The sequence below is a fragment of the Erinaceus europaeus genome, chromosome 20 (assembly GCF_950295315.1).
Source record: "Erinaceus europaeus chromosome 20, mEriEur2.1, whole genome shotgun sequence".
NCBI classification, from domain to species: domain Eukaryota; kingdom Metazoa; phylum Chordata; class Mammalia; order Eulipotyphla; family Erinaceidae; genus Erinaceus; species Erinaceus europaeus.
In genome coordinates this window covers 56,219,903-56,246,859 of record NC_080181.1, presented here as the reverse complement: position 1 = coordinate 56,246,859, position 26,957 = coordinate 56,219,903, and the positions used below count along the sequence as shown (strand labels likewise).

At 48.7% G+C, this 26,957-nt stretch overlaps 1 protein-coding gene across 8 annotated transcripts; it reads right to left on the bottom strand.

Annotated features, from left to right (window-relative positions):
- Positions 1 to 3,231: 3,231 nt before the first annotated feature.
- PRC1 (protein regulator of cytokinesis 1) lies at positions 3,232 to 26,202 on the bottom strand. 8 transcript variants are annotated; one of them, XM_060179455.1, is made up of 15 exons: positions 26,054 to 26,202; positions 18,912 to 19,044; positions 18,426 to 18,548; positions 16,071 to 16,304; positions 15,597 to 15,767; positions 14,108 to 14,257; positions 12,456 to 12,603; positions 11,615 to 11,751; positions 9,126 to 9,221; positions 7,606 to 7,752; positions 7,405 to 7,515; positions 5,930 to 6,040; positions 5,489 to 5,659; positions 5,147 to 5,188; positions 3,232 to 4,032 (listed from the first exon to the last, which is right to left on the bottom strand). In XM_060179455.1, the coding sequence occupies exons 1-15, from the start codon at positions 26,062 to 26,064 to the stop codon at positions 3,961 to 3,963; spliced, it is 1,857 nt and encodes a 618-aa protein (XP_060035438.1). In that variant the 5' UTR covers positions 26,065 to 26,202; the 3' UTR covers positions 3,232 to 3,960. The 8 variants fall into 8 exon arrangements, with proteins under 8 accessions (XP_060035438.1, XP_060035439.1, XP_060035444.1 ...); XM_060179456.1 differs by having other exon boundaries at positions 5,147 to 5,185; XM_060179461.1 differs by having other exon boundaries at positions 5,566 to 5,659.
- Between the last annotated feature and the right edge of the window lie 755 nt (positions 26,203 to 26,957).

Genomic DNA, 26,957 nt, shown 5'->3' with positions numbered 1-26,957 from the left:
AACTGTATGTTTCCTTTTGTGTTTACTTGCATCTTGGCAGCCCGGACTGTGTGTGGAGTCTGCGGACAGCAGCGGCGGGTCCTGATCACTGGGCCTGGAGTAGTGCACGGTGGGTGATCTCCTGGCTCTGCATGGAGTCGGCTGCATGCCACATCAGGGTCACCCTGTCCCGGACACCCTGAGATTCCCCACTGTGCCGCTGGTCAGCTCTCCCTGCTTACTGGCACTGGTGGGGGAAGCTTATTTCCACCCAGCTCCACTGTCCTCACAGGGCCTTTCCCATCCTGTTGGCTGGCTGGGAGGGCTGCTGCTTGGCCTTCTAGCTCTTAGAGTTGCTGTTGACAAAGTAGTGGAGAAGGAAGGAGAGGCAGGAGAGAAGAGGCAAAAACAGAAAGCATGGAGGACGGGGAAGAATGGAGCCGGAAGATGGACAAACCCAGTAATTTGTGACGTTCCAGCCCCCCCATACACACACACACACACACACACACACACACACACACACACACGGCACAGGGGACAAGCCTCCATGTTCTCTTCTGGCCTCCTTGGCTATCCCTGCATGTCCCTGCTCCACCTCTTACGAAGCTACCCACTTAGGAGGGGTCCAGGTTCTGACACATAGTAATATGTGCACTCTACTGGGTGTGCCACTGTCCGGGCCCAGTTTTTCAAAGTCTTACTATTTTGCCCACTGGGTCTTTACACCAGCATGTCTCCATCGCGGCTGGTGGGCTTTTTCTCCTCCTTCCCTTTCAGAGAATGAGAAGGGGAGACCACAGCGCCAGCCCACCACTCATGGTGCTCCCATGTAATGGTCAGCAGCTCGAACCCGGGTCCTTGCACATGAATTATGCACTCTGTTGGATGAACTTTCTTCTGACTCCTCCACCCCCCCCCTTTTTTTTTTTTTTTGTTGAGAGAAGGGGTGAAGCTAAATAGGGAGAGGAAGGAGACACCATAGACCACAGTCATGCATGGGTCTCAGTGACGCTGGGTGAAACGAGGTCTGCAAGATAGGTCACTTCTACCGGGTGACCAACCTCCTCGCCACCCCCCACACTCCCAGAGAAAAAGATTTATTCCACAAGTTACTTCCATATGAGAAGCAGCAGCTGTGGAGCACACAGGGCATGAGGATTGAACTGGGAGTCTCAGATCTGCAGGCCCTGTACTCGACCATCTGGGCTGTGTCTCCTGGCCACTGAGCCTGGGAGTATCTTGCTTCCTCCTCTTCTTCTAGCGTTTGCCCTTCTTCCGTAACCAGTCAACAGCGTCAGGTTGAGCCTGATGTAAAGTTTCGAGACCTCCTTTGAATCTGGAGAGGTGGCAGTCATTGACTATGTGGGTCATAGTCTGTCTGGAGCCGCAGGGGCAGTTCGGGTCGTCTCTGGCTCCCCAGCGATGGAACATAGCAGCGCACAGGCCATGGCCTGTTCGATAGCAATTGAGGAGGGCCCGATCATAACGTGCTAGGTCAAAGCCGGGTTGACGCTTGCAAGGGTCTGTGATGAGGTGTTTGTTCTTTACCTCAGCTGACTGCCAACTCTTATCTTGCTGATATTTTGTGATTCTGTCTAGCAGGGACAGCAGTCTGTCAGTCTGTGACACCACTAGGGCAGCAGAGCACTGCAGGACGTTTGTTGCAGTGCTCCTGTGGGTGCCTTCATCTGGTCGGACATCAGGCTAATGCTGCCCCAGCCATGAAGTCGGGGAGTTTTGCCCCTTGCACACATGTCTGTACACAGATTATTAGGCTGTGGAGCTCTGCACATCCCACAAGCATCGCCGTGTCATTCTGTTGTATTTCAGCAGTGGGGAGCAGGAGCTCAAACCCAGGTCCTTACACATATTCCCTCTTATGTATTTTATCTATTTATTCCCTTTTGTTGCCCTCGTTTTATTGTTGTACTTGTTGTTACTGATGTCATCGTTGGATAGGACAGAGAGAAATGGAGAGAAGAGGGAAGACAGAGAGCGGGAGAGAAAGACAGACACCTGCAGACCTGCTTCACCGCCTTTGAAGTGACTCCTCTGCAGGTGGGGAGCTGGGAGCTCGAACCGGGATCCTTATGTCGGTCCTTGCGCTTTGCGCTTAACCTGCTGTACTACCGCCCAGCCGCAAAAAAACATAGCAAGGAAAAGCATTCTTTGCGCACACACACACTCCACACCTAGTATTTCCTGGAAGATCATCTCTTCTAATGAACTAAAGCAAGGGGCTGGTGGTGGCACTGCACAAAGACCCAGGTTCAAGGGGGAAGCTCCCAAGTGTTAAAGCAACAGTGTAGGAAGGCACTGGATTTGTACACAGGCAACAAGTCACCTGAAACTCACTTCAAAACACTGCTTACAATGCATCAGGAGAGCTGGGTGGCAGTGCCTACCCAGGTTCTACCCAGAAACCCAGCAACATCAATACCGCTGAGTCTGGTGCCAAGGACTGAACCTGGGACCTCACACATGGAATCTGCACTAATGCTATGCTGTCTCAGGTAAAGATCTTTTTTTTTTTTTCAATATTTATTTATTTATTCCCTTTTGTTGCCCTTGTTTTATTGTTGTGGTTATTATCGTTGTTATTGATGTCAGCGTTGTTGGATAGGACAGAGAGAAATGGAGAGAGATGGGGAAGACAGAGAGGAGGAAAGAGAGACACCTGCAGACCTACTTCACCACCTGTGAAGTGACTCCCCCTGCAGGTGGGGTGCCGGGGGCTCGAACTGGGATCCTTAAGCTGGTCCTTGTGCTTTGCGCCACCTGCGCCTAACCCACTGCGCTACCGCCTGACTCCCTCAGGTAAAGATTTCTTAGAACAAATTGATGTCAGGGCCAGGTGGTGGCGCTCTTGGTTGAGTGCACCTGTTATAATGTGCAAGGACCAAGGTTCGAGTCCCCAGTCTCCACCTACAGAGGGAAAGCTTCATGAGTGGTGAAGCAGGGCTGCAGGTGTCTCTCTGTCTCCCTCTCTATCTCCCCCTTCCCTCTCAATTTCTGTCTCTATCAAATAAGTGAAAATAATTTTTAAAAAAATGGTATTGCGCCAAAGTAAAAGACTCTGGGGTGGGGGTGGGTGGGGAGAATACAGGTCCAAGAAGGATGACAGAGGGCCTACTGGGGGTTGTATTGTTATATGGGAAACTGGGGAATGTTATGCATGTACAAACTATTGTATTTACTGTTGAATGTAAAACATTAATTCCCCAATAAAGAAATTAAAAAAAAAATGGATGCCAAAACCAAACTTTTATTTTTTTTAAAGAATGTAAAAGTGAGAGAATTTTTGCAAAACATTATCTGATAATAGGACCAACATAGTGTGCAGACAGCTCAAAGCTCCACTGCTCTGGGCTAAATTAGTCTTTATTTTCCACAGACCAAACCAAAGTGCCTTGGAAAAATAAACACTAATATTTGAGAACTATATACATATTTTAATTTAAGAACTTCTAAAAAACATTTGTACAGAGGGCATAGGAATAAATAATGCTTGGGGAGGGCAGCAGTGACCAGCAGGGTGGCCTGAGGATCAGCTCCCACTTTAACATGTGCCAAGTTCAGAATTCTTTAGAAAGAGCCTCCCACCTGCCAGGGTTGAGGGACAGGACCCAGAAGAGAAAGGCAGTGTCTAAGCGCTGCTGGCTTGCAGGAAAGAGCATTAATCGATCACCTTGTTAATTATATGCACAAGAAAATTATGACACTTGTCCCTAAGAAGATACACATCTGTTTCCTTACACAGCAGTGAAATACAACGTGAGCATGTGTGTTAGCAAGTGAAATCATGGGGCAGAAAAAGGAACTAGGCGTCGTCATATATGCAGAGTCTGAGCTTAAAGCAGACCCGAGTCTACAGGACCTACACAGAGCCTCTGACTCCTGTCACTTGGGCCCAGGGCAATGGAACCGTCCAGGGTCTAAAGCACCCTAAACTAAGAGCAAGAAGCCATGGCTGGCTGATCAGGGCTGGATGTTGGTCGAATTGAGGACTCGGGAAGTAGTGTCAGATCTGGAAGCCTTTGATAGTTCTCGCTGTTGAAAAATAAAGAACATCAATAGCAGTCTGGCCCCTCCCCTGCACACAGCCCCCCCCCCCCCCACATCCCTAGCTCAGCACAAGCTGTTAGGACAAGAGACCAGGGACTGTGGCACCAGTTAGACAAAGCACATGCACTCACCCCTCCCTCTGCCAGTCTGTTAAACCTCACGGAGGAGGAGTCCCTCATACTTCCTCTCTGAGCCCTTTAGAAAAGGGGCTGGACCATATATCTACCAATCCCTGGGGCTGAGGGCCTTGTAACCTGCTGGTGATTTGATCTCATGCTGGAGCACATGGTCTAGCACAAGGTAAGAAGCATGCATGCCTAGAGAGAGAGGTTAGCAGAGGTTAGTCCACTATCTTTGGTGCGACAGCCTGATGGAGGGTTACCAGTCAAAGCACCCAAAGCAAAGCTCCCTAGGAGGAACAAGCGAAAACCAGAAAGCTGGACTGTGTCCAGTTGATCAACTAGCCGGAGTGAGAGACACCCATTAAAAAAGCAGTGCTCAAAGCAAGGTGACCTCATCCAGCCGCCATTCCTGCAGCATCCAGGCGTTTAGTCAGTGTGGCTGCCTCCTCTCTCACAGAAAGCAGTGAGGGAACAAACAGCAGCGTGTTAAGGGCACGGCAGGTGACATTAGTGACCATGGAGGAAGGTGCTAGGAACTCGAGCAGGGAAAGAGGCAAGGAGCTGGCACGTGACTCAGCCCTGAGGGGTTAGTAAGAGACATATACTCCAGGAAATAATCAGCACACAGGCCAAGAACCCCGCAGTGGGCAGCACACAGCTGGGGCTCCCCTCCCCACACGACGGGGCCTCTGTCACAACTGGGGAGGGTGAAGACTTCAGTGGGGCTGAGAATCCTGTAATTCAACTGTCAATCGCTTTTTTTGTAGCAGTTAAATCAGTTTTGTCCGTGTGTTGGCAGCTTAAGCCAGTGATCTACTGTTTTTGAAGTCTATCTTGGGAATTCCTGCCGCCTTTCTACATAGGTGGTAGACAGCACAGCTGAGGCTGGTTAGGGATGCTCTGTGTGCAGATGGGAATGAAGCCAGCAGATGACAGGTGAGTTTGGAAATGGGACATGCATGGGTTGCCATACAGACCTGAAGCCCAACTGTGGAGGTGTCAGAGAGGGATGGGTCCTTCTAAGAACAAAGAATTCAGACAGTTACCAAGCACTCCACCAAGAGCACCAGGGCAGAGATTAGAAGGCTCGCCGCCAGCAGAAGGATCCAGGCTCAGTGCCAAGTTGCTGCCACCACCACCTCCCTCCCTCTGTCGAGCCTCCTCTGCCCCCTCAGCCCATAGCAGCCAAGGCAGCAGACAGGTGGATTCTCAGCCTCTAAAGGAACTGCCCTCACTGACCTGGGCACCCCGGGGAGACCCCACTCTGCCCCAACTGTGTGCTCCCCAGAGACTGGTAGATATTAGGAAAGGTGAATTACCGCAAACTCAGAATAGGTGCTGGCAACAGAATTAATGCTGAAGTTGCGCTGGAGGGGGGCCGAGTTGGGGTACCCACCACTCAGGAGGCTGCCGTTCAGCTCGTTTTCCTTGTCAGCACCATGCCTACCAGCACGGGGTGTTTTTTTCCCTGAACAGGTGGAAGTGGCTGGCTGTGGAGAAAAGACAGATGGCTGTGTCCACCTAGCGACACACTGTGCCTAAGGAAGCTCCCTCAGCACCAGGAAGAGTGGACGCTGGGGGCTGGGCAAGCAGCCCTCCTGGCTGAGTGTGCAAGGAGCCTGGTCCAAGGCCCCGCCTGCAGGGAGGCTTCACGAGTGGTGAAGCAGCGTTGGAGAGAGCGGTGTGTTTTGGACAGAGTTAGGAAGACCACCCCCGAGACTGGGACACGTAGGTGGGGTGTTGGTGGGGAGCTCACTAACCTTGCTGCCAGAAGGTGGAAGTCGAGACATGGGCGAGCGGTAGACTGTACCCCCAAAAGCAGGCCGCATGCTAACGTTGGCTGCAGTGCTGGACATGGTGGTGGTATTCAGCTAAGGAGGTCAGAGGTTACTGACTGAGACAGCACTGCCCCTCCCCAGAGTGAGCACAACACAGTCTATACAAGAAGTACTGAGCTGCTCAAAGCTTCTTTACCTAGAGGTCGCCATCTCACCCCTAGGTGCTTACTAACGACATCACTTGGAGTGACTGAACACATGAATGAGTTTCTGAAAATATGCTAGTGGGGGGGACAAGCGGGAGCGCAGCAGGTTAAGTGCAGGTGGCGCAAAGCACAAGGACCAGCATAAGGATCCTGGTTTGAGCCCCCGGCTCCCCACCTGCAGGGGGAGTCGCTTCACAGGTGGTGAAACAGGTCTGCAGGTCTGTCTTTCTCTCCTCTCTACATTTCTCTCTGTCCTATCCAACAACAACAATATCAGTAACAACAACAATAACAAGGGCAACAAAAGGGGAAAAATAGCCTCTAAGAACAGTGGATTCCTACTGTAGGCACCAGTGATAACCCTGGAGGCAGAAAGAAAGAAAGAGAGAGAGAGAGAGAGAGAGAGAGAGAAAGAAAGAAAGAAAGAAAGAAAGAAAGAAAGAAAGAAAGAAAGAAAGAGCAAGAACCAGCTTAAGGATCCTGGTTTGAGGCCCCGGCTCCCCACCTGCAGGGGAGTCACTTCACAGGTGGTGAAGCAGGTCTGTGGGTGTCTGTCTTTCTCTCCCCCACTGTCTTCCCCTCCACTGTGTCCTATCCAACGATGACAACAATAGTAATAATAACTACAACAATAAAAAAACAAGGGCAACAAAAGGGAAAACAAACATAAAAAATTTAAAAAATAAATAAAATGAAATAAAAGCTAGTGGTTCTGGAGGCAGCGGCATATGCCAGAGTGATGCTGTGTCTCTCGGCTCACTTAACCGCTGGGTGGGGGAAGCTCTGGGCTGATGGTCTCACAGCACACACATGAAAATAGCTGACCGATCCCTGGAACCACCTGCAATGATGGTTTTAACAGAAACCTTCTGGCACGTAACATAAGCAAAGGGAACTTTCCATGAAGACTGGGGGGAAGAGGATGGTGCAGGCAGGAGCCGGGCAGCAGCACACAGTATGAAGTGCAAGGATCTGGGTTTGAGCCCTCTGCTCCCCACCTGCGGGGAGGGTGGGTAGCTTCACAAGCCGTGAAGCATATCTACTGGTGTCTGTCTTTCCCTCCCCTCAATTTCTCTGTCCTATCCATAAAAAGAGAATTACCCCTGAAGGTGCTGGCCTTTCATCTGAGGACTCAGCCCTTATGGCCTGCCCGCAGCTCTCTGCCTGTCGACGCCACCCTCCCTTTCTGGGGGTCAGCGACAGCCAAGGTGACCTTGCCCGGTGACCTGTGCTCCCAAAGCCCCTGCTCACCTTGCGCAGTTTGCCAGGGGTGCTGGGCGCCAGGCCTCGCCGCTTGCTGGGCGTTCTGGGAGCGCTGCCATACAGCATCTCCGCCTCCATCTGCTGCTTGTTCTTTAGCTGCTGTAAGAGACAGTGGCGACGTCTAGTCAGAGAAGGCAGAAGCAGGGCCAGCAAGCCTGTGCCCGGCGCTCCTAGCTACCATCACTTAACTCTTTCTTGCTTGACACGCTCCTTCTCCAGCCGATGTAGCTCCCACTGCTCTGCCACATAATCTGCGAACCGCTGCCCGTTCACCACAAAAGCTTTGGAGTGCTCCTGCTCCCACATCTCAATCCGTGTTTTTAGCTCCTCTTCCAACTAAGGCCATAAACAAAGACACTGTTTACTGCATTTAAAAAAAGCAGAAGCAAAAGGAGCCCTTTAATGCAGTGGGGGCCAGGCTCAAACCTGGACTGTGCACAAGGCAAAGCGGCACACCATCCAAAGGAGCCATTTCCTGGGCCAAACAAGAAAATTTTAGTTAAAAGGTGGCCCTCTCACACTAGCCCAGCTTCAGGTAGCTGGACCCACATGGGAACTGGTAAGAGGAGACAGAAAGCAAAGCCTAGTTACAGTTAATTCACAATGCAGATATGCTTGGGGAGGGCCAAGGCCCCTAGTCAGTCCATTTCCATGTGAAGTAAAATGGGAAAGAGCTCACTCCATAGACTGCCCATGTTACCATGCGTGGCAAAAGTCATGTGGGTGGGGGGGGTGAAAGGGGGAAGCAGCTTACATAATGGTTATTATGCACAGAGACTTTCATGCCTTAGGTTCAATCTCTCACAAGTCAGTATCAGGGAAGACCAGCAAAATTAAGTGGGCAGTACAGCAGGAAGGGCATATATATGTGTATTTTTTAAGAGCAGCAACATCAGGCAAATAGCTCACTTGGACAGTATACAGCTTTGCCATGGGGACAGCCCTGGTTTGAGCCCAGCCTCCACCACAGTGACGGAAGCTTTGGTGCTGTGGTCACTCTCACTCTCTGGAGCAGTGAAACTCTGGCAATAAAAAGCAGCAGCTCGGGCGGAGGGTAGGCAGCATAATGGTTCTGCAAACGGCCTGAGTCCCAGGTTCAATCCCCCGCACCACCACAAGCCAGAGCTGACAGTGCTCTGGTAACAAGCAGACAGCAGCTCGATCTGAGTTCCCATCGAGAGTGGAGCTCCAGCACCTCTGCAAAGACGGAGTGTGACATCTCAGGGACTCGGGCTCCTCACCACTAAATGGGAAGCTCCTTGAAATACTACCCAGCATCTAACTCAACTGCACTACTATGAGACTCGAGAATGGGGTCGCGATCTAACTGGGTAGGTCTGACTGCAGCTGAGCAGAGCTAAGTCCTGGCAGCACGAGAAAGAATTTCACGAGCCCTGAGTTTCTGAGCACCTGCTCCACAGTAACTGTGTCAGGAGCCTTTGGTTAGGACTTCAGGGCTGGTCTTCATAAGACCAGTAACAGACCTGCACAGGGAGGCCTCAGGAGAAGCCCACGCTGCTCAACTCTGAGTAGCAAGTGTCGTTAAGGCCCCGCCTACAGGGCTTCGTGGCAGCACCACAGTAATGCCCATAGCCTTGACGTGCAGTAGCTTGTGCTAGGAAGTTCACACACACAGCAGCCCTAAACTACGCAGTAAGAGTTTCAGATCAAAATTAAGCACAGGATATGGAAAAATAAGTCACTATTACCTTGGGAAGTGTTTTCTGGAGCTTGGCTCGTTGTTTTTCTTCCTTGAGAAGATTTCCCCCCCGGTTTGTGAATCGACTTGGGTCTGAAGCTTTTCTCTGTAAAAAATGTGTTGCTTAAAAACTAGCTACAACTTTGCCAAAGTAAGGTTTCATGAACGATACACCAGGGAAGGGGCAGTCTGACCTATACTTACTTGTTCTAAGATCTCCTCACACTCAAAAGGGATATTTTCCATTTTGCCTCAGGGTTATTGATGCAGCTAAGTGCCAGCACATCTCCACCAACTCTGGTGGTTCCCTTCTGCTTTTCACAGAGGAGAGACACCTGCAGCATTGCTCCACAACTCAGGGAACGTCTTCCCTGTAGATGGGGCCAGGTCCTTGAGTGTAGTAAGGTCTGTTCTTTACCTGGTCCCTGGATACATATATATTTTTAAGTGGTGTGTTCTTTTTAAAATTTTTATTATCTTTATTTGATATAGACAGCCAGAAACAGAGGGGGCGGTGATAGAGAGAGAGACACCTGCAGGCCTGCTTCACTACTCGCAAAGTGTTCCCCCTGGAGGTGGGGGTTGGGGTCTTAAAACCAGGCCCATGTGCGTTGTAACACGTGTGCTCAACATGGTGGGTCACCACCCACTCCGCCCCCATTTTTATCTTTATTTACTGGACAGACAGCCAGAAATCAAGAGGGAAGGGAGTGACAGAGAGGGAAAGAGAGACAGACAGAGACACCTGCAGCCTTGCTTCGCCACTTGCAAAGCTTTCCCTCTGCAGGTGGGGACAGGGGCTTGAACCTGGGTCCTTGTGCACTGTAAGATGTGCGTTCAACCAGGTGTTCCACCACCTGCCCCCCATACATACTAAGGAGAAGTGAGGTGTTATAAACTGGTGTGTGACAGCTGTGGGATATATGCAAACTCACTTCATAAAAGTGAGATGGGCTGCATGTAATACTTAATGCACAATGTCACTGGCTCCCTTTCTGGGGTCATAAGATGACGTCACTTGGAGACAAAGGGCTTGGTGGAGTGGTGGCACCCCTCACTGCTCACTCACTGTAGTTAAGGGGTTTATAAATAATCTGATTCCTGCTGATATTAGCCTCTTTTGACTATAAATTAGAGGTACACATTTAAAAAGTAGGGGCAGGGGAGCCAGACACTAGCGAAGCAGGTTAAGTGCACATGGCGCGAAGCGCAAAGACCAGCATAAGAATCCCAGTTCAAACCCCTGGTTCCCCACCTGCAGGGGGTTGATTCACAAGCGGTGAAGCAGGTCTGCAGGTGTCTTTCTCTCCCCTCCGTCTTCCCCATCTCTCTCGATTTCTCTCTGTCCTATCCAACAATAGCAATGACAGTAAGAAGGGCAACAGAATGGGAAAAATAGCCTCCAGAAGCAGTGGATTCCTAGTGTAGGCACCCAGCCCCCAGCAATAACAGTGGAAACAACAACAACAACAACAACAAAAAGTAGGGGCAGACAAAAAAAAAAGTTTATCTGGAGACGGATCTTGTAAAGAAAACATCCCCCTCACCTCACAAGTCTTTCCCTATAAAAACCGGCTGGTCGCTGACTGCCTCTAGAAATTAACACGGTCTTGTTTCCTCTTAAATACCAGCAGCTCGGTATGCGCTTTCTTACTTTCAACCAGCGTGATAAGGAAATAGGATTCGATAGAGTACCCACTCATAAGACTGGGGAGTTGCTCTTCCAGAATGAGAAACTGCCCCAGGGGCAGTGAAAAGTCACAAGCACAAGGCCTAGACTCTAGTATTTCAGGAAAGAGAAAAACTATCAACTGTGAAGGTAAAGAATGTCAGTCTAGTGGTCAGGGACGTGGCACAGTGGATAAAGCATTAGGCTCTCAAGCATGAGGTCCTGAGTTTGATCCCCAGCAACACATGTACCACAGTGATGTCTGGTTCTCTCTCTTATCCTGTCCCATTCACTAACACTTAAAAAAAAAAAAAAAAAAAGTCTGTCTGTGTCTGACAGTCTGACATTCTTCTCTCCTTCCCTGGTAAAGTCCAGACTGATTTGTGGCAGAAGATGGAGGAGGCCCAGGCTGCTGTGCTGTATCCATTACTCGGGCTTCCCTGGCCCTGAGACTAGGGTCCACATCTAGTGCTGGAAACTCCACTGCCTGTCTTTAGGCAAAAAGCTTTTACCTGACCTAAGCCATTACTTGTTACTAGATAGAGAAATTGAGATGGGAGGGGAGGACACCTGCAGCTCTACTTCACCACTTGTGAAGCAGGTTGAGGACCAGGGGCTTGAACCGGGGTCCAGTGTGTGCACTTAACCAGGTGTGCCACCACCTGGCCCCCACCATGCAGTGTTCTAAGTTTCTGCATGTACACTTCAATACAGATCAGTTAGTAATTCAAAGACTCAGTGATAAAGATGGCATTAGAAACTTGGTCAAAAACAAAGGAAATAGGCATGACTTCCTGTTATGTGCTTTGGGACCAAGACTAGGTCAGTACCTCAAATTCAAGGAAAAGCCTCCAGCTTTCTTCCCACTTGCGGACGCCTTCGAATAGATCTTTGTGCACTGAGTGGTAGTTCCTCAGCTGCACGATCTCAGCATCATGGAGCTGGAGCAGGTTTTCTGTGAAGTTCTCTGCAAGAGAGGAGGGAGGTCTGGTAAATTTAGAGCATTTCCTCTAGCTTTTATGCCCTGCCCTCTGATCCGCGTGCTCTCCCAAGGTGGAGCAAGACCTGCCTTCCTTGTAAGCGATACATGGATGGGTGTCTGATTGTGGGCAATAAAAAGCCAGGCCAGGGCACAGACTAAATGACTGAAGACTCCACCTCTTGCCTTGCCTCGGGGTTTTGTGTCTTGCTTACCTTCTATTCCTTTCTGCTTTGCCTAGTCAGTAAGAGTAAGGGGTGGGTCATAGAAAATGTCCAAAGTCATTTACTGAAGACAGTAAGCACGGCCTCATCTTTGCTAGTAACTCCAAGTCGGGCCAGAACCCCACTGGGCTCTGTGGGCTCAGCTGTTGCCTTTCAGGCCTTGGTGCCCTCATGTCTAGACATACTGGGTTTGATGTTGCACAGTAAGCACTAGGTAAACTTGAACTTTATATAATATAGGCCACAGTGACTTACTGCTTCAGAAAGAATAGTCGTAGCAGGTAAAAGCACTGAACTTGCAATGCATGAAGTCCCAAGTTTGACCCCTAGCACCGCATATACCAGTGATGCTCTGCTTCTAAGACTCTGTTCTTTGTGAAATGTCTTAATTCCCAGTAGCATCTGTACAGGAATGGCTTGAAGAGGGAAAGGAGCAGGGCACTTCAGGACCACCACCTCCACACTAACCGTCATAGAAAGGAGCAAATGCTTCTCTCTGTTCCTGGCTATAAAAGCACTGGTCCCAGTACTGAACCAGCTCCGTGCGAATTGCTTCAATCACTTTCTTTATGTTCTGTTTCTTTAGCTCTTCTAAGCGAGCCACTTCTAATTGGAGCTGAAAAAAAAACAGAAGATCTGTTACGTGTGCCTGCTGAGGGCCAGAAGGTAGGGTTCATAGCTTGTAGCTGTGATTCCTTGTGTTTGATCCCTAGCACTACCTAACAACACCACGGACAGAGGTAAGTGGATCTCTATGGATTGTGAAGCTATGCTCTGATCTCTTTCAAGAAATATAAAATTTACTGAAGGTGACTCAGCAATGCAGAGTATTAAGTGTGGCCCTGGCACCACAGGGGAGTAAAAATGCTTGGTCTACTTGCACATACACATAAATATGCAGTTTCCTCAACAACAAGACAACAAATAACCCCATCCAAAAATGGGGGGAGGACTTGGACAGAATATTCACCACAGAAGAGATCCCAGAAGGCCAAGAAACACATGAAAAAATGCTCCAAGTCTCTGATTGTCAGAGAAATGCAAATCAAGACAACAATGAGATATCACTTCACTCCTGTGAGAATGTCATACATCAGAAAAGGTAACAGCAGCAAATGCTGGAGAGGGTGTGGGGGTCAAAGGAACCCTCCTGCACTGCTGGTGGGAATGTCAATGGGTCCAACCTCTGTGGAGAGCAGTCTGGAGAACTCTCAGAAGGCTAGAAATGGACCTACCCTATGACCCTGCAATTCCCCTCCTGGGGATATATCCTAAGGAACCCAACACATCCATCCAAAAAGATCTGTGTACACATATGTTCTTGGCAGCACAATTTGTAACAGCCAAAACCTGGAAGCAGCCCAGGTGTCCAACAACAGATGAGTGGCTGAGCAAGTTGTGGTCTATATACACAATGGAATACTACTCAGCTGTAAAAAATGGTGACTTCACCGTTTTCAGCCGATCTTGGATGGACCTTGAAAAAATCATGTTGAGTGAAATCAGTCAGAAACTGAAGGATGAATATGGGATGATCTCACTCTCAGGCCGAAGTTGAAAAACAAGATTAGAAAAGAAAACACAAGTCGAACCTGAAATGGAATTGGAGTATTACACCAAAGTAAAAGACTCTGGGGTGGGTGGGTGGATGGGGAGAATACAGGTCCATGAAAGATGATGAATGACATAGTGGGGGTTGTATTGTTAAATGGGAATCTGGGGAATGTTATGCATGTACAAACTATTGTATTTACTGTTGAATGTAAAACATTAATTCCCCAATAAAGAAATAAATTATTTAAAAAAATAAAAAATATGCAGTTTCCCCCTTTTAAGTAAAATCAGAGGCCAGGGGCTCTGTCTCAGCTGCAGAACAGAACACCAGCATGCCTGAATCTCCCAGTTTGATTCCAAAAGCGACATGTATACAAGAATGATGCTTGTCATTGAAATTAAAAAGCAAAATTTGAAGTCTCAGAAAAAGTTACATTAGATCAGAGATAAATCAACATTTAGACAAGTCAAATGTAAGAAATATTCACAGCTAGTGAAGACATCAGATCTGACACAGAAAACACTTGCACAAACAGTGGGCCCACAATGCCTTTAGGGCTCCTTACCGCTTTCCTGACCCTGGCCTTTGACCCAGTCATAACTGTGGCCACCGCTTCTCTCTCCTCCGCAGGAATTTGCAGCCTATCCCAGAGCTCTCTGATCTGAGTCCGCAGTCCTTCACACATGGCTTCATTTTGTGATTTTCTTATTTCCAGCTGTAGCAAAGAAGTCAGTGAGAAGGCTAGTCCTCAGGTCTCCCACTCATTCAGTCACCTGGGCCCAACATGGAGAAACTACTTTTGTCATCACTGGGGCTTTATTACTCCAGGCTGACTTTTTCCCTCTCCGACAGAGACAGAAATCACCGCAGCACTAGAACTTCCTTTAATAAGGTAGGGGCTGGACTAGAACCTGAGCCATGCTTATGAGCTGAACTATTTATTTTCTCTGGGCTTCTCACTAGGGCTCAGTGCCTGCACTAAGTCCACTGCTCCCAGCTCCCATTTTTTCCATCTCTATTTGATAGGACAGAGAAATTGGTAGGAAATGGGGAGATATAGGGAGGGGGAGAGAGATGTCTGCTTCACCATTCATCAAGCATTCCCCCCTGCAGGTGGGCCCCCACCAGCTGAACTATTCCCTTAACTTTGGGAAATATATATATATATATATACATACACACACACACACACACACACACACACACACACACACAAAGGTTTATAAGCCCAGAACCTGCATGCCTTACATTTGGCTGTATTCTCTGATGTGAAATGCTCATCTTCCTCATATGAAAATAAATAAGATTTTAAGTAAAAGGTGTGTTTTCATGAATTGCTTTTTATAAAGTATTATCTTATTTTTACTAATTTTCGAGGAAGACAGCTGCAGATCTGCTTCCTCCTGCAAGTGGGACCAGGGGTCCTTCTCACTGTGATGCGTATGCTCGACGAAGTACACCATCAACAGGGCCCATTCTCATGACTTTGAGTACAAACAAAAATTGTCATTATGGTAGGATTCAAGCCCCAAGAATGAAGATTCAAATTTTCAATTAAAAATTTAAGATGTACAAAGGAGTCGGGCAGTAGCGCAGCGGGTTAAGTGCACATGGCACAAAGCATAAGGATCCCAGTTTGAGCCCCCGGCTCCCCACCTGCAGGGGAGTCGCTTCACAGGCGGTGAAGCAGGTATGCAGGTGTCTTATCTTCCTCTCCCCCTGTCTTCCCCTGCTCTCTCCATTTCTCTCTGTCCTATCCAACAATGACAACATCAATAATAACTACAACAACAATTAAAAAAGGACAAGGACAACAAAAAGGAAAATAAATCAATAAAAATTTTAAATGTATAATTTCATTTCTAATTTCAACTTCTCCTTCACTCTCACACACTTCATTTTTGTTTTAAAAAATAAAAGTGGTGTATCTTCTTCTTAATTTACACCAGCTCCGTATTTATGACAAAAGAAAAAAGAAACTTCCATGTCTCCTCCCCCCAACCCACTGGACACTACAGGAAGCCCAGGCCACAATTTGAGTAAACAGAAACTACCTGTCGTAGTAGTTTTTGTAGTGTTTCAATATTCTCCAGGGACAAACAAAAAGCATCTTCATCTTCGCACACCACATCTCGTTCAAAGCTTGTGTCTGGGGTATGGTCTAGCTCTTCCATACACAGTATGATCTGCTTTTTTATGGTGACAAACTCTTCACGCCTAGTTGCCTATAAAATACAAGGATTAGTGGTCCAGGAGGTGGCGCAGTAGTAAAGCTTTGGACTCTCAAGCATGAGGTCCCGAGTTTGATCCCTGGCAGCACATGTGCCAGAGTGATGTCTGGTTCATTCTCTCTCCTCCTATCTTTCTCATAAATAAAAAGAGAGAAAGAGAGACAGAGAGAGAGAGAGAGAGAGAGAGGGAGGAAGAAAGAGAAAGAAAAAAGAAGACAAAAGGAAAAAGCAAAGATCACACTGCACCTAGAGTAGATCTAGTAGTTTCAGGAGGTGTGAATTCCAGCATGAGCTCACCTTCGTCTGCTTCCGAGTTGCCAAGTGCTGTCTGAACTGGTCCAGCTCTTCCAAGCTGGGCACCGAGGTGCCGCCGATGTCATAGGGAGGCATGCACAGAATTTCGCACAGTTCTTGGTCTTCTTCTTGGAGTGCTTTCAGTTCCTGTTTTCTCTCCTTCTTCTTTATTCTCATCAACTCTACCTGGGTCCGCAAATCCTTCTCTAGTTGCAAGATAGTTATCTCTCCTTCTTCCTATTAAGATGGGTCCATTATTAAAAAGGTTCAAATAGATTTTGTCAACAGATCAGAAGGATAGGAAAAGGAAGACAGACTTAGGACTGGAGAAGAGGGGGAGGAGAAAACTTTGGGGTATGTAATGGTACATAATGACTGTATGCATATGTCAAACATTAACCCTCTCAAAAAAAAGTGGAGCCTGCAGGTGGCTCACGGGTTGAATGTACACATTACCATTGTCGAGGCCCTGGGTTCGAGCCCTCTGCCAGCATATCCAAGTGCCTGCAAAGGCGCTGTGGTGCATCCTAGTTTCTCTCCCACTCTAACTAGAAGGAAAACAATGGCTGCAGGGGCAGTGGGGTTGTGCAAGCACCGAGCCCCATAGTCCTGGTGGCAAAGACAAATAAGCCGACTCATGACCATGAGAACTTAGAGCGGCTGGACCATGTGCAAGCACCCAGGTTCAAGCACCCAGACCCCACCTGCAGTGCAGTGGGAAAGCTTCACAAATGGTTGAAGCAAGTGCTTGCTACAGGATTCTCCTTCCTCTCAACAGAAAAAAAAGGCCACTGGGAATGATAGATTTGCATGGAGGCACCAAGCCCACTAAACTCTGGAGGCTATAAAAAATAAAAAACATACTGGAGGAGCTGGTGGTGGTGGATAAACCAGTGCCCGGGGTTCCAGTCTCGCTCTCCATCTGCAAGACCAAGGCTTCAGGGTTGGTGAAGCAGATGTTCTGGTATCTTTCTCCCTATCTCCCCCTCCCTTCTCAATTTATTTGTCCTATCCAGTAAAACAAAAACCAAAACGGAATAGCACCGAAGTTGTGGGGGGGGGGGGGGGGCGCGTTCAGGTCCTGGTGCATGATGCCAGAAGGGGACCTAGGCTGCAGGTAAGAATGTTTTGCAGAAACTAAAGTTTAACACATGTACCAACAACTGTGTTTACTATAAACCATTAATCCCACACACACAAATAAAAAAATAATGACCACTACAGCCTTCATGGCAAAAGTAAATTGGGGGGGGGGGGGGAGATACAGTGATATTATCCACAAAATTCCTCAGAATTGTATTTTAGCAGTCATTTTTGAAACAAAAAAACTATAAATAATACAAAAAATATATATAACAGTAGGTACATGTATAGAAGTATATATATAATTTACTTATGTGCATTTACTGCTATTGTCGAATTGTGAACTCCTAGGAAAAAAAAGTAAATAAATTGTGGTGGAGCTTGGAGGTGGCACTGTAAAGCACACACATTACAGTGCACAAGGATCCAGGTTCAAGCCCCTCTTGGCCCGCGTGGTGAAACTGTAGGTATATGACTGTGTGGGTGTATGTCTGTCTCTCCCCCTTCTTAATTTGTGTCTCCCTACATCCCCCCCCCCAAAAAAAAAGACAAAACCAAAAAACCTCAAAGACACACAAAGTACCGCTTAAAGAAAGCTGCCAGGGTGAATACTGGCCAGAAAGCTTGCTGTCAATCGGCTCCCAGGTGGCTTCACTGATTCACTCTGTTGGTGGTGCTGAATACTCTGACGTTCACTGCTCTGGGCCAAGTTTTTCTCTCAGAGATTCAGACAGACAGACACTGGCTTGCGCAGTGCCCAGGCCACCTGCGCACAGCAGAGCAGGCACCCGACGGGGTGTTCTGGTGCCTCAGATGCAAAAGCTCGTCCCAATAAAGCCAAGAGTAGCCTGGCCACTAAACACAACTTAGTTAACCCACTTTCTCAACACTGGTGAACTAGTGATAGGATTTGTCATTTAGTGAAAGGGTTTTGGTTTTTTTCGTATTTATTTTCCCTTTTGTTGGGTTTTTGTTATTTTTTAACTAGAGCACTGCTCAGCTCTGTCTTGTAATGGTGATGAAGGCTGAACCTTTTGCAGAACCATCAAGCTATGTCCTCAGCTGGCTTGTTTTGATTAAAGCATTGTGGTATTTACTAGCTGCTTCACCTCCCAACTGGGCAACTCTTTATCAGAAACCAAGAACTAGGCAGCATATCTGTGGCCCACTTTCCATGTCCAGCACCCGGTTTCCAGGGAGACGTGACACCCACGGCTCCTCGTGCGCTCTCCCTGCAGTTCTGACCAGCAGGAGCCTGACAGCACTGCCACATACCTGAAAGGGCTCCACGTGTAACTCAGTGCACAGGGACTCCAGCTCTTTTTGACAGACAGAGATGCTTTTGATGAGCCTTTCCTTCAGATTTTCCTCTTCAACAATCATTTTATCCAGGAGGTCCTACAGGAGGGCAAGTGAGAAGGCCAGGTGGTGGCGTATGTAGCTGAACGCTCACATTACCACGTGCAAAGGGCCTGGGTTCAAGCCCGTGGTCCCCTCCTGCTAGAGGGAAGCTTCATAAGTGGTGAAATAGTGCTACAGGTTTCTCTCTCCTTCCCCTATCAATTTGTTTCTATCCTAAATAACTCTTTAAAAAGCAAGTCCATATAAGTCTGGAGACTGCTGGGGGGAGGGCACACATGCACTCAAAAAAAACCAACACTGATATTACAACAGCCAGTTTCAGATTTTTCAAGAAAGGACTTAAGCATATGCTCTTTCAGACAAGGTACCAACATCCTTCTTCCTGTCCCCTCTACTCACCTTGATGTGCTTCTTTACAACTTCAGTTCTCTGCAACCTCTGGTCCTCTGGAATCCCAATTAATTCCCATATTTCCCGAAGGTGAGTCAGGGCTTTCTGGAGACAAATTATAGTCTCATCTGCCAGTACCTCGCTGAAACACAAAAGAGAACATAAGCCTCCAGACTAAAAGGAGTACTTATTTATTTTAACAAGAAAGACAAGAAGAGAAGAACCAGATATCACTTTGGTACATGTGCTGCCAGAAATTGAACTAAGGACCTCATGTTTGCAAATTCAGTGCTTTTTCCACGGCACCACGTCCTGGACCACCTCAAAGCAGTATTTATAACAACTAAATAAATGATCCCCTCAGTGGCCTCTTGACTAAAACCAGTGGGAAAAACAGGCACTCAATTTTTTTTTTTTTGCCTCCAGGGTTATTGCTGGGGCTCAGTGCCTGCACCATGAATCCACTGCTCCTGGAGGCTATTTTACCCCTTTTGTTGCCCTTGTTGTTGTAGCCTTGTGGTTACTACTGTTATTATTGATGTCGTCGTCATCATTGGATAGGACAGAGAGAAATGGAGAGAGGAGGGGAAGACAGAGAGGGGGAGAGAAAGACAGACACCTGCAGACCTGCTTCACCGCCTGTGAAGCGACTCCCCTGCAGGTGGGGAGCTGGGGGCTCGAACCGGGATCCTCACACCAGTCCTTGCGCTTTGTGCCACGTGCGCCTAACCCGCTGTGCTACCCCCCAATCCCCAACAGGCATCCAATTTTATTCATTTCTAACCACTCTCCTCCTCCTCTCCCCGCATAACTCAGCGTTACATTACACCATGAGAATTCAATTCTGAATAATAGCCAGAGTCTGGGCCCGAACCACTGACCCCACCTGTGGCGTACAGCACAGAATTAAATGACTTATTTCTGCCTCCAGGGTTATCACTGGAGCTCAGTGCCTGCAGTATGAATCCACTGCTCCTGGAGGCAAAAAAAAGTCATTTAATTCTGTGCTGTACGCCACAGGTGGGGTCAGTGGTTCGGGCCCAGACTCTGCCTTTATTAGTTCGTACGACTCCTTGGTTCCATTTCTGTGGTGCACTTCCTAACAGTTACAGAACCTGGATATAGACCAGGGCCCAGGAGACAGAGCACATGTGCCTGTAAGTTGGGGAAAATATACTCCTTAAAAGTGCGCAATACTCTACAGTTACTCAACAAATGCAGCAGGCAAGTACAAAGACCTAAAAAATACATCATCAAGTACTTAAATATTCTCTACTTAGAACTAGATACATACCCTCCTCACCTACTTTCTTTCTTTGTAAAACCACATCACTCTACTCTGGTACATGTGCTGCTGGGGATTGAACTCAGGACCTCATGCTTGAGAGTCCAGTGCTTTATGCACTGCACCACCTCCTGGACCTCACCTACTTTCTATTTCACTTCCTTCAATCACTCTGTATCAGATATAGTAAGGACTACAAAAGCTGAATAAAGGCAAGAGACTGGCACACTTTAATGACGGCCCTTCTGGTCCCTACCAGGCCAACCCATCACCTGGGGCCTTAGTTCACACAGACATGATGAGCCCAGAGCTCTCTCCACCATCGTTCGTCATCTCCATCAGGAACAAAATAGTGGACCCACTTGTGGGCCTCCGAGGACCTTGCCCTCGATGTAAAACACCAGTGGTAGAAACTACCCCACTGTGGGAAGGGAGGCTGGTCAACCTACTCTGCCCCTCAAGGAAGACGGGTCCTGAAATGAGTGCCGCCTAGAATGCTTCCGGCGGTGACCATGGACTGTGGGCTCAGACTGACAGGGATGCAGAGGTCACACAGGCTCCTGTGCTGAATATGAATAAACATGGGCCCTGGGCCAGATCAGTGGGGTTTACAGTTAACATTATTTATATATATTTCCCATATCTGGGAACTTGTCTCTGCCCTGATCCAACCCTCTAGTTCCCAAACAACTGCTAGCCCACCTGCATGTTAGCTGTCGGGCTCAAGCAAAAATTTGTAGTTTGGTCCCCTTGGAGTATATCTGAAATTCCTAGCTCCTTCCAACATGAGGACCCCAAATCCCATCTGATATACTCTTACCTCTAGGTTCCTGATTATTAAACAATTTGTTCTGCTTTATATCTTAATGATTTTCAGCCACCAAGTTGCAAATGCTACTATGAGGCCAACTTGATTTTCCTAGGCAGACGACCTCACCAATGAGTCCTGAAACCTCCCCTCCCCATAGCCCTGCCTCACTAAGGAGATAGAAACAAGCTGGGGGGGAGGGGGGAAGGGAGGGGGAGGGGTAGTCGGTGGTAGTGCAGTGGGTTAAGCGCAGGTGGCACCAAGCGTAAGAACCAGCATAAGGATCCCTGTTTGAGCCCCGGCTCCCCACCTGCAGGGGAGTCGCTTCACAGGCGGTGAAGCAGGTCATCAGGTGTCTGTCTTTCTCTCCCCCTCTCTCTTCCCCTCCTCTCTCCATTTCTCTGTCCTATCCAACAACGACATAAGTAATAACTATAACAATAAAACAAGGGCAACAAAAGGGAATAAATAAATAATTTTTTTAAAGTAGTGAAGGGGATCAGGTGGCAGCACACTGGGTTAAGAGCACATAGCACGAAGGCCAAGGACCCGCACAAGGATCCTGGTTCAAGTCCCTGGCTCCCCACCTGCAGGGGGTCACTTCACAAGTGGAGGAGCAGGTCTGCAGGTGTCTTTCTCCCCCCACCCCTGTCTTCCCCTCCTTTCTCAATTTCTCTGTCCTATCCAGTAAAAAAGGAGCAGTGGATTCACAGTGCTTCACCGATAGCCCTGGAGGCAAACACAGTTGAAAGAGGGAGTTGGGCAGCAGCACAGCGGGTTATCTAATGACATCAATAATAACTACAACAATAAAAAAAAAGACAACAAAAGGGAATAAATAAAATATAAAAAAAGTGGGAAGAAGTTAAAGATGCCCTAAGTACAGGGAAACATCCCATGCTCAAGCAGAACACACACACACACACACACACACACACACACACACACACACACACACACACCTATAAAGATGGTAGTGCTTCCCAACTGGATTTACTTAGATTCAATAAAACCCCTACCTATACCTGCAGGGTATATTCCAATATAGACAAAACAATAAAACAGAATAGTGACAACCTAGGTTTGGGGAGGATGCAAAGATTGGGGCATAAAATATGGTTAAGACAGACAAATTTCCCTGGGCAGATGACCTCACCAAGCTGTCTCTGAGCCTCCCTTCCCCAGAGCCCTGCCCCACTTGGGAAAGACAGAAATGGGCTGGGGGTGTGGATCCACCTGACAACATCCATGCCCATAGGAGAAGCAATTAAGTCAGAGCCAGACAGTAGCGCAGTGGGTTAAGCACACGTGGCGTAAGGATCCCGGTTCCAGCCCCTGACTCCCCACCTGCAGGGGAGTTCCTTCAAGGCAGTGAAGCAGGTCTGCAGGTGTCTACCTTTCTCTCCCCCTCTGTCTTCCCCATCTCTCTCCATTTCTCTCTGTCCTATCCAACAGCAACATTAACAATAACAACAATAACGACGATAAACAAGGGCAACAAAAGGAAAAAAAAAACTAAATATAGAAAGGAAAAGATAGGGCCATAGGGGGAAAAAAATAGGCAAGGGGTTGGAGTGAGTAGATAGCATAATGGTTATACAAAGAGACTCATGCCCGAGGTTCCAAATTATCAGATTCAACCTCCTGCAACACCATAAACCAGAGCTGAGGAGTGCGCTGGTAAAAAAAAAAAAAAAAAAAAGGAAGAAATATAGTTATACAAATAATAGTCATCCCTTATTTGCAACCTTGGGAGAACCACTACAGTTTCCAATGGAGGGAATAGGGACACAGAATTCTGATGTTGGGAACAGTGTGGAGTTATACACCTGTTATCTCGTAATTTTGGTTTTGTAATATTTATTTACTTATTATTGGATAAAGATAGTAAAATTGAGAGGGGAAGGAGGAAGTAGAGAAGGAAAGAGACAGAGACACCTGCCGCCCTGCCTCACCCATAGTGAAGCTTTCCCTCTGCTGGTGGAGACTAGGGCTTGAACCTGGGTCCTTGCACACCGTAATATGTGTGCTTAACCAGGTGCACAACCGCCTGGCCCCTCTTGTAATTTTGTAAATCAATTATTAAATCACTAGTAAATTTGTAAAAAAAAAAAGTTTTTTTGGGGTACAGGTAATGAAAATATTTAAAATGCAATTTTTGGATTTTTACATAATGTTCAGATTAAAACTCTGAATACATTAAAAGCCACAGAATTACATACTTAAGGTGGTTCAATACTGTGGTATATCTATTACATTTGAATAAAGATGTTTTCTGAAACAAAATATATTGGACTATATTTTTCCCTTTTGTAGACACACATACACATATACATAATTTATTTTTTAGAGTGATACAGAGAGACACACACAGAGAAACACTCCTATTTATGGTGGTGCGAGAGGATTGGATTTGGGACTTTGGAGCCTCAGGCATGAAAGTCTGTTTGCATAACCATTATGGTATTTCCCCCACCCCTTGCACTTTATTTTTCATGGCTAATTTCCAAGTAAATTAGAAAATAGCTTTAGGGCTAATAATATGGCATAATGGCTATGCCTGAGGCGCCAAGGTTCCAGGTTCAATCCCCAGCACCAGCATAAACTAGAGCTAAGAAGTGCTTTGGTCTTTCTACAGGTTTTCCTCTGATTATCTCTTCCTCATGGGGGAGGGGGAAAGATAGTATAACGATTATGCAAACTGATCCTCATGCCTGAAACTCTAAGGTCCAGGACCCAATGCCCCACACCATCATAAACCAGAGGTGAACAGTGCTCTGGTGGTGGTGGTAATAATGGGGAAAAAAGGGGGGTTACTGGGAGATCATAGTGCAGGCAACAACCTCCAGCAACAACCCTGGTTGCATTAAATACAAATTTTAAGAAAAGGTGGTAGAGACACAGAAATGGTGATATAAAAACCCACACCTATGGACATCCAATCTTTGGCAAAGGTACGCAGACATTAAATGGGGAAAAGAGGGCAGGGGTAGATAGCATAATAGTTATGCAAACAGACTCCCATACCTGAGGCTCCAAAGTCCCAGGCAGGTTCAATCCCCTGCACCACCATAAACCAGAGTTGAGCAGTGCTCTGGTAAAAAAACAAAACAAAACAAAACAAACAAATAAATGGGAAAAAGAGACTCTCTTCAACAAATGGTGTTGGAAATACTGGGTTAAAACATGCAGATGAGGGAGTCGGGCGGTAGTGCAGCGGGTTAAGCGCAGGTGGCGCAAAGCGCAAGGACCAGCATAAGGATCCCGGTTCGAGCCCCCGGCTCCCCACCTGCAGGGGAGTCGCTTCACAGGCGGTGAAGCAGGTCTGCAGGTGTCTGTCTTTCTCTCCCCCTCTCTGTCTTCCCCTCCTCTCTCCATGTCTCTCTGTCCTATCCAACAACGATGACATCAATAATAACTACAACAACAAAAAACAAGGACAACAAAAGGAATAAATAAATAAGTAAATTTAAAAAAAAATGCAGATGAATGAAACTGAACCACTGTATTTCACCAAAACACAAAAGTAAATTCCAAATGGATCAAGGACTTGGATGTTATTGGCAGCACTCTTTTCCATCTAAATTTTATAGGCATCTTCAACAATACGATTCCAATTGCAATGAAGACTAAGATTAAAAAAAAAAAAAAAAGCAAAAACAATGGGACTACATCAAATCAAAAAGCTTCTGGGAGACGGGCGGTAGTGCAGCGGGTTAAGCGCAAGGACCGGCGTAAGGATCCCAGTTCGAGCCCCCGGCTCCCCACCTGCAGGGAAGTCGCTTCACAGGCGGTGAAGCAGGTCTGCAGGTGTCTGTCTTTCTCTCCCCCCGTCTTCCCTCCTCTCTCCATTTCTCCCTGTCCTACCCAACAACAACATCAATAGCAACAATAGTAAAAAGATAACAAGACAACAAAATGGAAAATAAGGAAATAAAAGAGCGAGGCTGCGGGAGGGTGGCCGGCACCCCTCGCCGACCCTCCCTCTCCCTAACCACTGCACTCTCCCGCCCCGCAACCCGCCCCAGGCCCGGCCCTGCGCAGCAGCAGCAGCCGAGGAGCCTGCGGGGTGAGCGGGGCGGCGGCTCACAGCTGAGCCCTGTCGGCCGTGAACTCTATCGGCCACCGCGACAGGCAGGCAGACACACAGGCAGGCAGACAGACACACAGGCAGACAGACACACAGGCAGACAGACACACAGGCAGGCAGACAGACACACAGGCAGACAGACACACAGGCAGACAGACAGGCAGGCAGACAGACACACAGGCAGACACACAGGCAGGCGGACACACACACAGGCAGGCAGGCGACACACAGGCAGGCAGGCGACAGACACACAGGCAGACAGACACACAGGCAGGCAGGCGACAGACAGACAGGCAGGCAGGCAGACAGACACACAGGCAGACAGACACACAGGCAGGCAGACACACAGGCAGGCAGGCAGACAGACACACAGGCAGGCAGACACACAGGCAGGCAGGCAGACAGACACACAGGCAGGCCGACACACAGGCAGGCAGACACACAGGCAGGCAGGCAGACAGACACACAGGCAGACAGACACACAGGCAGGCAGACACACAGGCAGGCAGGCAGACAGACACACAGGCAGGCAGACACACAGGCAGGCAGGCAGGCAGGCAGGCAGGCAGGCAGGCAGGCAGACACGCAGACACACAGGCAGGCAGACACACAGGCAGACAGACACACAGGCAGACAGACACACAGGCAGGCAGACACACAGGCAGGCAGACACACAGGCAGGCAGGCAGACACGCAGACACACAGGCAGGCAGACACACAGGCAGGCAGACACACAGGCAGGCAGACATGCGACTCAACGTCCCGGCCGCCGCTCCCGAGTCAAGCCTGGCACCTCTCGGCCGGGTGTCAGCCCCGCGCCCCCACCCCGCCGCCGGTCCCCGAGCGCTGCGGCCTCCACAGCCGCCGCCCCGACCCGCCGCCGCCCGAGACCCCCGCCCCGGACACCGAGCTCCCGGGCCCGGCCGCCCACTCCGCGCGGCGGACAGCGAGCCTTCTCCGACGCGTACCTTCGCCTCATGGCGGACACCCCCGCAGCCGCGTCCCGGCCCCGCCACCGCCCCAGAGACCGCCGGCGTCGCTGCCGTCTTTCCGAAGCGAGCGAGCCGTTAGGCCCCGCGGAATTTCAAACCCTACCCTGGGGCGACGCCGACCGGTGATTGGAGGCCCGGCCCGTCGCTCCACGCGAAGCCCCGCCCTCCCTCCGCCCCGGAGGCTCGCGACTGCGCAGTGGCCCCCGGCGCGCCCAGCCCCGAGGCTGGGGCGGTGTCGCCTTCCTCGTCTGCGCGTGCGCGGACTGCAGAGCCCGCCCCTCCGGAGGATTGGATTCCAAGCTGAGAGCGGGGGCCGCTGGGAAGGAGTTGTGACGGCACGTGGGCGGCCCGTTTCCCTGGCAACAAGCCGCAGCTCCCTAGAACCCGGTGCTCCTCCTAGGGGCAGCCTGGGCATGGCAGCCTTGCAGATGACGAGGGAGGGCTCATAGCACAGCGGCATCGGCATCAAAACGTAGAACTGGTGCACTGCACCTGAGCAAAGGGGTCTGGGGGCGGGGGGCGGGTCCCGGTGCAGGGTGGTGGAGGAGGACCTAGGCCGAGGGTGGGTGTTTTGCAGAAAACTGAAATTATACACATGCCAGCAGCTGTCTTTACTGTAAACTTTTAACCCCAAAGATTTTAATTTTTTAATATTTATTTATTCCCTTTTGTTGCCCTTGTTTTGTTGTAATTATTGTTATTGATGTCGTTGTTGTTGGGTAGGTCAGAGAGAAATGGAGAGAGGAGGGGAAGACAGAAAGAGAGGGGAGAGAAAGACAGACACCTGCAGACCTGCTTCACCGCCTGTGAAGTGACCCCCCTGCAGGTGGAGAGCCGGGGGCTCGAACCGGGGTCCTGATGCCGGTCCTTGCGCTTTGCG

Coding starts and splice junctions, on each gene's coding strand:
- PRC1 (XM_060179455.1), bottom strand. Junction 11,752..12,455: donor ATTTGCTCCTTTCTATGACG/GTTAGTGTGGAG, acceptor CCTCTCTTGCAG/AGAACTTCACAGAAAACCTG. Junction 5,660..5,929: donor TTCCACCTTCTGGCAGCAAG/GTTAGTGAGCTC, acceptor TTTTCTCCACAG/CCAGCCACTTCCACCTGTTC.